General features: G+C 40.0%; 1 protein-coding gene across 1 annotated transcript in view; it reads right to left on the reverse strand.

Moving 5' to 3' along the window:
• Nucleotides 1-11,398, reverse strand: part of ar (androgen receptor) — a 77,456-nt gene extending 66,058 nt beyond the window's left edge. Inside the window, exons 1-2 of the mRNA XM_073839668.1 lie at nt 11,254-11,398; nt 5,491-5,607 (exon numbers count right to left, since the gene is read on the reverse strand). Of these exons, the coding sequence (XP_073695769.1) occupies nt 5,491-5,607; nt 11,254-11,374 (238 nt within the window). The 5' untranslated portion in view covers nt 11,375-11,398. The remainder of the gene's footprint in view (nt 1-5,490; nt 5,608-11,253) is intronic.
• Nucleotides 11,399-11,807: the final 409 nt, after the last annotated feature.

Here is an 11,807-nt window from a genome sequence, read left to right on the forward strand (position 1 = left end):
TCCCGCCCTGGAGGCCTCCCCAAACCAGGAAGGTCCTGTCCCGTAGCGGCCTCCAGGGCGCCCGCCCTCCCTCCCTGGTGTTTCCGTCACGGCGCGGGACGCGCCTACCGGGAGGGGGGTGTAGTGTCACGAAAATCCTCATGTTTCTGGTTGTTTGTCTTTGTTTTGCACTGTTGGTCATTTGGTTTCTCCCTCTGTCTTCCCCCGTCTGTTTGTGATTATTTGGTTTAGTCCTGTGATTAGTCCTTGTTTGCTCGTTATCCGTATCACCTGTGTTTTCCTGATTAGTTTGCCTTTATAAGTCTGTCTTTTGAGTTTGATCTTTGTCGGTCATTAATGTAGTATACGTGTGGGAATGTTCTTGTTTGGTCTTCCTGAAGATTCTTATTAAAAGGATTATTATTATTTGAACTTCGTCTCCTGTCTCGTCAAACCAGCACGGCTCGCTATAACAACTTCTTTATGAGTCCCTTTTACACTGCCAACTGTTCTTTAAAAAAATCCTCCAGGTATTGCACATTCTTTGGTTTTCCAGCATCCTCTGCTAATTTGAACCCTTTTCAGCAGTGTATGATTTTAAGATTCACGTTTTCACACTGAGGACCACAATTATTACAAAAAGTGCAAATAGTCACTAATGCTCAAGAAGAAAACACAATGGACTAAGAGGCAGGGTGTAAACATTTGAACAGGATAATCATTTTTCCTTATTGTGTTTAAGCATCTCTCATTTATTTACTTAGTAATGTTCATTGGCAAGCTACAAAAGACATCTTTCCCAGAAAAGTAAATAAGTACAATTTACTCTTCAAAAACGTTTTGCCTTCTCCAGTATCAATGAAGATGTCATTTTTAAGTTGTAATTTGTACTCAAGTGATACTTAAGAAATACTCTTTAAATTACGGTTTAATTAGACTATTAATTTGGGTTTGAGTCAGATGGAGACAGATTCAGAGTTAATTTAATCCATTCAAAGAATGAGACGGAAAGACTGAAAGAGAATCAGTGATCACAATCAAGCTGATTGGAACTCATTACCCAGTGACCTACTGTATACACTTTCAAACTAAAACTACCAGAAAAGTTATAAAACACACTTTAAAAAAGTCCTGAAGAAATGAAATGCCCTGTTCTTTAGAATAATCTACAACATTTGTTCTTTAAAAATGAAATACCTTTTCATGAAGAATAAGTATGCTGTAATTTAAGTGATAAAAGCAGCATGCAATAAACTATGCTTCAATTACTTCTGTTCCATTATCCATTGCTGTGAAAATGTATTAAATTAGTGAAAGCCCTTTGGAGAGACAATAGAGAGAGAGCAAGAGGAAGACCTAAAGAGAGGGAGACCTCTTAATGCAGACCAGAGAGATAAACCCTTAATTATTCATCAATAATTCATCAGCGAGTGTCCTAGAGGGAGAGAGAGATCAAGGAGAAATGCAAAGCTGACTGCACTACTACAGTGGAGAAGCTCCCCACAGATGATTTGAAGACACCCCCCACATGCATTCTCTCTTTCTCTCTCTCAAAGCAGTCTTTAAAATGGTCCAGCCGCTATAGACCTGCATTACCATGACAACTCAATTTATCTAAACACTCAGAGCTTCATACACAAACAAGGCCTAAAATCAACACTTGCCAATTGCCATATCCGTGTAAACATTGGCTTTGGTGAGTTACTCTTCAACTGCCTGGCAACTTTATTAGGGATGTCAATGTAATACAAGGTTTAAGTGGAAGTCTAAGAATAATTGCTTGACTCATGCTGATGAAAGCGGCATGAGCGATTTAAATCAAAGAAATATAATCCATCTCCAGAATAATCTTTTGCAACTTGTGAATCTTGAGTGGAAAATTCAGTTGGTCTGGAATGATCTTTTTCCAGAACTGTATGCGGCGGAATACACACACTACCAGTCAAAAGTTTTTGAACAGTAAGATTTTAAATGTTTTTTTAAAGAAGTTTCTTCGGCTCACTAAGCCTGCATTTATTTGATCCAAAGTACAGCAAAAACAGCAAAATGTTGAAATAATTTTATTATTTAAAATAACTGGTTTCTATTTGAATATATTTTAAAATATAATTTATTCCTGTGATTGCAAATCTGAATTTTCAGCATTATTACTCCAGTCACGTGATTTATCAGAAATCATTCGAATTTTCTGATTTACTGCTCAAAAACATTTATTATTATTATTATTATTATTATTATTATTATTATTATGTTGAAAAATTAATCAAAGGGTTCTTTGTTGAATAGAAAGTTCAGAAAACAGCATTTATCTGAAATAAAAATATTTTGTAATATTACAAATATCTTTATCCTTTCTTTTGATAAATTTAAAGCAAAAAAAAATATATAAACTGACTCCAAGCTTTTGATGTATTATGTTGCAAAAGCTTTTAACTAGTGGTGGGCCGTTATTGGCGTTAACGTGCTGCGTTAACGTGAGACTTATCGGGCGATAAAAAAAAATATCGCCGTTAATCTATTGTCAAAGTTGGGTTATCTTATTTACACGAAGGCATGTCATTTCTGTCTCTACATGGTCGCGCGTTTATAATGTCTCCTCCGCGAAAACACAGAAGGGATCGCGGACTCCATTCATAAAAAACGAATCTACTATAGCGCGAAATGCCACGGATTTCGTTGATTTTTGGATTAATAAATCAAAAGTTGACCTGTCACTTAATTCAAATCGCGATATGATCTGTGAAAACTGAAATGCAAAAAGACCGTTTTAATATGAATCCTGCATGTTCCTTTTGCCTCTGTATGTATGAATGGCGGAGACGCGTTTTTACTACACGCATATCGAAGCATGCGTGACGTTCCCGGTAATTTTTGGCATTTGCATCTCACATGAACAGATAAACTCAATCTCCAAAGCTGCTGTGAGTGTCACTTTTACCATTTCATTTGAGAAAACTAGGATCATATCATAGAGTACACACAGAAACTTCACGGCAACCTGTCAAAATAAAAGTATGATGTAACATGTAACAGAACATTAGTCCTGTATTACTTTTGTACAGTATAATGTAGGTGTTTATATATTCCTATTTAAATAATTGTCATTAAACAATATATATGATAAAAAATAAATACCCCCCCCCACCCCCCAAAGCTGTAAACCTAGGGGAAACACTAGCTACCATAGATGTATATACGTAGATGTATATTTTTATCACACTGTACATCAATAATACGTTTTTTTTTTTATTATAGTAAGGGCTAAGTTTAGGGTTGGGTCGGTGTAGACGTAAAAAAAACCCACAATCTAATAGGTAGAAAATGTATTTCATTGTTAGTTAGTTAGTAAACACAAGTACATCTTATTGAACATCATTTATTTTCATCAATTATCATAGTAGAACAGCTTTCTCGAGCTGTTTGTGATGCAGTTTGGAAACAGGAGATGAGCCCCTGGTCTAATGTGCCACCTGGCTTGAGAAACCCATTCTCAAAGACTTACTTTTAGTCATTATTTGGTTAGCACACATATTCTGAATGCCTTTGGCAGAATTCAAATTAGCCATTTTAATCTAGATTAATCTATATTAATTCTAAGATTACAGTGAGATTAATCTAGATTACTACTACTACTAAAATTAATCTATGCCCACCACTACTTTTAACTTAATTTAAATGCTGATCTTTGGATTTTTCTATTCCTCAAAGAATCCTGAAAACAATGTACTGATCTGCTTTAAATATTGATAATAATAACAATAAAATCTGCACATTAGAATGACATCTAAAGGATCATGTGAGATTGAAGACTGGAGTAATGATGCTAATAATATAGCTTTGATCACAGTAATACATTTTAAAATATATTCAAATAGATAGCAGTTATTTTAAATAGTAAAAATCTGTCACAATATTACTGTTTTTGTTGAATTTTGGATCTAATAAATCCAGATTTGGTGAGAAGAAGAGATTTAAAAAACATTAAAAATCTAGTGACTGGTAAAAACAAAACTTTTGAATGGTAGTGTAGGATATTTCTCATATAAAAGCAAAGTAGACCCAAAAATAAAAATTCTGTCATCATTTACTCACCCTCAAAATGTTCCAAACCTGTATGGATTTCTTTCTTCTATTTTGAAGAATGCATGTAACCAAACCAAAGTTTCTGGTCCCCATTGACTTCCATATTTTTCTCCCCATACTACTGTAAGTCAGTTAGGACCAGCAACTGTTTGGTTACCCACATTATTCAATATATCTTCTTTTATGTTTAACAGGAAGAAACTCATACAGGTTTGTAACAACTTGAGGATGAGTAAATAATGACAGAGGTTTTATATTTTTGGGTGAACTATTCCTGTAAGATGACAAAACGGAAAAATAACAGTCAGTTTGATCTTTTCTGTCAATAACACGCAAGGAAAAAAAGTGCGAAATAACTTGTAATAGAGACAAAAACAAAGTAGTTCAAATGCAGAATATTTATAGTCATATTTCCAGTCATTCTTCTCAATTCATTTACGAAAGGCAGGTGCAGCGAAACATTTTGCACAAATGCACATGTCCTTTATACACTAATATCTGCCAAAGTGAAGACTTTTATGGTTTATCAGTATCAGAAGCTTCAAGTGTAAATTGTATAAGGTAAAGTGTATAAGGCTTAATAGTGATTTTAAGCCATCATTCAAGCCTTCTGTCATGTTATATCACATTCAAAAAAAACTTTACATATTACCAAATGACTAGGACTAGTGGAATTTGTTTTCTTAACTTAAAGGGACAGCCTAGAGTTTGGTGGCTTGCTCCTTGCAGTGACCGAGCCTGCAAACTTCTCATTACTATGCCTGGGCTGTAAAGAAATAGTTCACCCAACAATGTCATTATTGAAATGTAAGTCCATCTTTTCTGCTGAGGTTATTTGAGGTCATTTTGTGAACAAATTATTCTTTCGAACTCAGTTCTTTTCCATGATTGATCTGAGTGACTGTGAGTTTCACAAATCAAATTGAATGATTCGTTCACAAATTTGACTGATTCGGGTTCACAACTGGATGATTCACAGCAGTTCTCGACCCACTGGAGGGGAAGAACAGTGATTTAAATTTTGACCTGTTCCTCACACAAAGCACATAGAAAATATAGTATGCCTTTAAAAGACCTGGACAAAAGCGCAATACTTTTTGATTTTTGATTGATTTATTTTTTAGAGCAGTAGTCACAATGAGCTGTTGTTTTTATTCATCACTTCAGTTTTAGTTATATGAAAATGAAAAATCGTTAATTGGTAACTAATTTTAAATAAAACAAGTTCAAACTTTAAAAAAAAGTGTTACCAAATTATTTGAAAAGGTATTTCAAGTTATTTCAAATTATATTTTTTCCAGATTTTAGTTAACTATAATAATAAGCCTGTTTAGAATGACATTAGAGTATGCAAATGATTTTTGGGTGAACTGTTCCCTATAACCGCTACATAGCACATCAGAGTGTATATGAAAGCACACAATTTACCTCCTAGGGTCATCCCAGCCTCAAAACACTTCTTCAGACGGCAGGATGGGCAGTTCTTCCTCCTCAGTTTATCGATGGTGCAGTCATTCCTGCTAGCGCAGAGATACTTCTGCTTCCCTAGAAGAAGAAAAAGACGGTTTTCAGAAGTTTTAACTTAGTTTGAGTTGGCAGCCAAAGTAAAGCTCCAGAAAGGACAGAGCTGGACGTATCACATTTACACCGAGATAAAACGTAGATCAGAATAAAAATAGAGAACACACACATACACACAGAATGCTCCAATTAGAGGGAGCTGTTAACGTGACAAGCCAGTCTGATAGGTCACAGCCCTCACTCTGGGCACCCGGGGACAGCCAAATGAAAAGTGCAGAGTGAAATTTGAAAAGAGGTTCTACAGTGTGTGTGTGTGTGTGTGTGTTACTTAATCAGAAATACAGAGTCACTGCTGAAGTAACCTACACAACTGCAGTCAGGTCTGACATAAAATTACAATGAGGTGGAACAGACATTCACTGCCAGACCTACAAGCAATTATAACAAGATCTGACAATGAAACAGAATTAAAACCTAATCAGCAGTAAATCAAGCATAAAAGCAATGCAGTTCACCTCACCACAAGAATCAAAATTTAACATGTAACAATTTACAAAAATACTGGGTAACACACCATGATATCAGATTTGACGTAATGCCAAACAAATGTACAAACTGTAATCAGATCTTGCGGGTAATCTTTTTATAAAGGGGAAGAGTGTCATTTTTAAATATTTCGTGCGTGGCCAGGAAACCTGCAAAAATTCAGTAATTCAGAATGACATCTCTAACCTTACAGATCTGTTTATTTTATTCATAAACAACAATAATGAGATCGGAATAAGACTACTCCTGTTTCCCTCTGTCTCCATTAACAACTGCTGAAACAGTATAATAGTGTGATATTTTTGTATTTTATTAAACTGAAGTTCATTGTTGGCTGTGGGGCAAGACCTTTTAACTCCTCTTAACTTTGATAAATTGTTTTGTTCCATGATCTTGTGGGTGTTCAAAGCAAAAGGACATCACTTTATCAGAAGTGTGCATTATTTTTTCAGTTTGAACATTTATTTGCAGGATGAACACAAGTTTACTTTACACATTTAAACACATCCTAATTTATTTATATGTATAGCATATATATGTGACCCTGGACCACAAAATTAGCATGGGTATATTTGTAGCAATAGCCAAAAATCCATTGTATGGGTCAAAATAATCTATTTTTCTTTTATGCCAAAAATTATTAGGATATTAAGTAAAGATCATGTTCCATGAAGATATTTGGTAAATTACCTACTGTAAACATATCAAAACCTAATTTTTGATTAGTAATATGCATGGCTAAAAACTTCATTTGGACAACTTTAAAGGGGATTTTCTTAATATTTAGATTTTTTTTGCACCCTCAGATTCCATATTTTTAAATAGTTGTATCCTAACATACATCAATGGAAAGCTTAATTATATAGCTTTCAGATGATGTATAAATCCCAGTTGTAAAAAAACAATTTGACCCTTATGACTGGTTCCCCATCAGTAGGTCACACCAAGTCACATCAATGACTGACAAATTGGGATCTCGCTTAGAGAAACCAATCCACTTTGAGTGAAAATTAAAGGAGCCAATGCACATCGGCATGCGTTGATTGCATCCAGCTGACACTCATCACAGCACATGCATAAGAAGCAGAAGGTGCAATGCATACTCAGCTTTTCAACATTGTTCTGCTCTCCACTGAGGAAACTGAAACGAGTTCAGCGCACTCTTGGTGTTGGTGGTACGGCGCTTCAGCGGTGGTCTTTTTCCCTTGTCGAGTGGGTTGCACACATCAGGCTGCACTACTCCCTGTTTGTGTTGCAGGCAGTGATCTCCCCCAGCACACAAAAAAAGCAATCCTAAAAGAGCATTCGTGGGTGGCCCGCCTTTGTAAAGGCGATGTTGCATCTGTACCAACTATACCAACTACAGGCGCCTTGCCACCCATGCAATTCTGGATGCAGCCATTACCTGGTGCTGGGTGATGGTCACGATCGCTGCCTCACGTGTCTGGGCGTTAAGCACGCTGAGGCAGCTTTTGTGGATGAGACATGCTCTTATTGTGGGAGTATGTCAAGTCAAGTCAAGTGAAGTCACCTTTATTTAAATAGCGCTTTTAACAATACAGATTGTGTCAAAGCAACTGCACAGTATTTAAACAGCACAATAGTGTGTAAGTAACGCATTATTGTAAATAATCAATTTTCAGTTAAAGGCAGTTCATCAACGAATTCAGTGATATCATCATCCAGTTTAGTTCAAATAGTATACGATATCGCTGGAAAGTGTCCCCAACTAAGCAAGCCAGAGGCGACAGCGGCAAGGAACCAAAACTCCACAGGTGACAGAAATGGAGAAAAAAACCTTGGGAGAAACCAGGCTCAGTCGGGGGACCAGTTCTCCTCTGGCCAGACGAAACCAGCAGTTTGTACCAATGTCTGATTGTAGAGAACTCGTCAGGATCCCATGGTGTGGCACCGATGGCCGTCTAGGTTGGCGAGGTCTTCATTGATGATCCATCTCTGGAGCTCATCTGGTTGACATCCACGGCTATTGAAGTCATCTCCAGGTGGTGATCCATGATCTAAGCTGGGTACGGACTGGATCCGGGGGACTGCAGTGACCATCTGATCTGGATACAGGCTGGGTCTGGTGGCTACGGTGACATCGCAGAGTTGCGAACCAGGCTTTGTTTCCTGCAAAGGGGCAGGGTTCCAGTGCCTCTGCCCAGATCTACCGTTCCCCCTGACAAACGCCGGGGGGACTCTACCTCTGACACTTCGCAGCCAGTGGAGCTTCCAAAGGAACGGGCTGGACCTCCTCATGACGTACCACTTGTATCCTTTGGGACTTCCCCCGACTATCGGATGTCGTTCGTGGCAGTCCCTGTCGCCCCGTGTCTTCAAGAAAGCCGTGGAGGCGGCCCTTGTTCGCCTCAGAGAGCAGGGCATTCGCATCCTCAACTACCTCAACAACTGGCTTGTACTGGGTCATTCTCATGATCAGAGGCTCCTGGGGCATATGGCAGCTACAGCGGTAGTCACACCGCTGGGGCTGCTCCATGAGACCGCTTTAACACTGGCTCAGCGGCCGAATCCCGAGGTAGGCGTAGCAGCGCAACACTTACCGGGTCAAAATGACACCGGCCTGCTGCCAAATCTTCACCCCATGGTCAGACCTTGCGTTTCTTCGGGCAGGAATGCCTCTGGAACAGGTCTCCAAGCATGCTGTGATACACATGGATGCCTCCACCACCTCCAAGCAAGGGTTGGAGTGAAGGCTGTCTCCCTCCACTCTTAAAGTCTATGTGGCTGCTACTGCTGCACACCACAAACCCATAACAGGGAAGTTGGTGGGGAAGCATGACCTGGTCATCAGGTTCCTTTGGGGGGACAATAAGGCTAAATCCTCCCCGGCCCCCATCACGTCCTCTTTGGACGTGTCACTAGTGCTCACAGCGCTACAACAGGCCCCATTCGAGCCTTTGCAGTCAGTCGAGCTGAAGTTTCTTTCAATGAAAACTCTGCTCCTGCTTGCATTTGCCTCCATCAAGAGGGTAGGGGACCTACACGCATTTTTGGTTGACGAATCATGCCTAGAGAGGCCCAGCTATGTGCCCAAGGTTCCAACTACTCCCTTCAGGGACCAGGTGGTGAGCCTGCAAGCGCTGCCCCTGGAGGAGGCAGACCCAGCTCTAGCTTTGCTTGTCCCATCCGAGCCCTAAGATGGTATGTAGACCGGACGCAAAGCTTCAGGACCTCAGACCACCTCCTGTCTGTCACAGAGGCCGGCAGAAGGGGAATGACGTCTCCAAGCAGAGGATGGCCCACTGGATAGTGGATGTCATTACCCTGGCTTACCAGGCACTGGGTGTGCCCTGCCCATCTAGGTTGCGAGCTCATTTAACTAGAAGTGTTGCATTCTCCTGGGCGCTGGCTCGTAGCGCCTCGCTGACAGATATCTGTAGAGCCCCTAACATATTTGCTAGGTTCTACAGCTTTCGTGTAGAGCCGGTATCCTCCTGTGTTCTCACCTTAAACGGGCAGAAGCACTGAATAGCCCGGGCTCAGGTTGGCTTGCTAAAACTGCTCCAGAGTGACCATACAGTAGGCCCAGTTGACCTCCTCCGTCCCCTCAGCAGCCAGACGTAGTGAAGCGTCGGGTGCCAGGCCCTCACCTAATAAATTCATGAGAACCGGTAGAAGGCTGGGGTCCATATGAGATACCTAAGTGGATCCCATATGTGTAAATTCCATGGTTTAGCCTCAGAGCCTGTGTTTCCCCGGCAGACTTGCCATTTTTAAGAGGGTTACAATCACCTCCAGGAAGGATAGGGATTTTGCATGTTCCCAGTGTTCCAGTCTCACTGAAGTGGGTAGTGCTATGGTATACAGTGACTGGTCTTCCTGATGCGAGCCCCAACCTAGGTCAGAAAGGGGGCACGGGAGGCTCACTCAGGACACTTGAAGGGGCAGCAGCCATGGCGCTTTGGTAGGGATTCCAATTTGTCGGTCACCGACGTGACTCGGAGTGACCGACTAATGGGGAACGTCTCTCGTTCCCTGAAGGAGGGAATGGAGACGTCACGTCCCGTTGCCACGACTGCTGTACCACCACTGAGCAATAGGTCACTGGCTCGGCTCCTCAGCAAAAACCTAAGTATGCATTGCACCTGCTGCTTCTTATGCTCGTGCCGTGGCAAGCGGCAGCTAGATGCAATCATCGCATGCCAATGTGCATTGACCCATTACACTCGAAGTGGATGGGTCTCTCTAAGCAAGATCATAATTCTCTGTTCCCTCCTTCAGGGAACGAGGGTTACATACGTAACCGAGACGTTTGTGGTCCAAGGTCACATTCCAGGGTTATTCCAAACCTAACATACACAACCATTAAAAAATTTGGGATGGTGGGACATTCGCTAAAGTTAACATTTCCCAAGATCTACTATTGCACCTTTATGACCACCTAATATAAAGTGGAACCAATGTTTTACATGAAGATATCATGTATACATTGGAAACAAGCATAACTGTTCTTGGCCTGGTCCCCATCCACTTTCACCGCAGGGAACAGAGCATCTTGCACATTCTGCTGAATAACTCCTTTTGTGTTCTTTAGCAAAAAAAAAGCAAAAAAGTAATGCAAGTTTGGAACGGGGATATGAAAATGAAGAATGCTAAAATCTATGCTTAGGTCACTGTGAGCTAAGTGTTTGGGTCTCACTAATTACTAATTGTTTATGGCGTGTCTCTACCCACCTCACAGCCAAGTCTGCACTTTCTAGAGTTGTAGTTATTAGATTTTCATTTCCTTTTGGACTGCATAATAGGGAAAGAATGTGTCCCTAATTTGTATATACTTAAGACACAAAATGCCGCCTACTTGCTCTCTCTTTATTATCTCTCTTTGAATTCCTCTCTTTGAACTGAATTCCTGCATGCCTGTGTAGGATGTGCCAATTGTTGCTATTTTAAGTGATACGGTTAAAAACAATAAAAGCTGTACTGGACACATGGTCTGAAGTATATTAATTCTATAGCAGCTTTTAATGCAGTTTTAATGACAGTTTATAGCTGCAATTAAAAGTTGTAATTAAAGAGATAACAGTCCTCACATATGGTAAATGTATTTAGCCGTTAATACAATCCAAAGCCAGACTTTTGTTATAATGGGTGTGTTTATGTTACCCTCAGCAGCTCTCTTAAAGAACACTTTGCAGCTTCCACAAGTGAGGGCTCCATAGTGACATCCAGATGCTTCATCAGAGCAGATTAGGCATGTCCTTTGTGGGGGAAGGAAAAACTCCATTGGGAAAATGTCACTCCTCCCTCCATCAAACCTAAAAATAAAAGCACAGCATAAACTAATGGCATGACAAAACAGTGACATAAATGTTCTGTTCTCTGTTATATCAGCAGAAGAAAACAAATACACCGCAAACATGGAACTTGTTCTTCCACTGTATTGTCAGTTGTGAAGAGAAATATGTGGTCCATTATCAGTAATTTGAACAGAACACGCATACCAGCTCTCATCCTAGCAAACACGGAAATATAGGAGTAATGGAAGCGTATTTGTACATTCGGATAATTGAGCAGAATAAAAATTGTGTAGGTTGTAGGTGAATTTCTCTGAAGTTTTACATCAGTTGTTCAGTGCGTGGCTGCTAAATTATAAATGTCATTTGCAGGTCCAGCACTCAACGATAACATTCTCTATAAAAATGCACAATTGAAAGCTG

The sequence above is a fragment of the Garra rufa genome, chromosome 5 (assembly GCF_049309525.1).
Source record: "Garra rufa chromosome 5, GarRuf1.0, whole genome shotgun sequence".
NCBI lineage: Eukaryota > Metazoa > Chordata > Actinopteri > Cypriniformes > Cyprinidae > Garra > Garra rufa.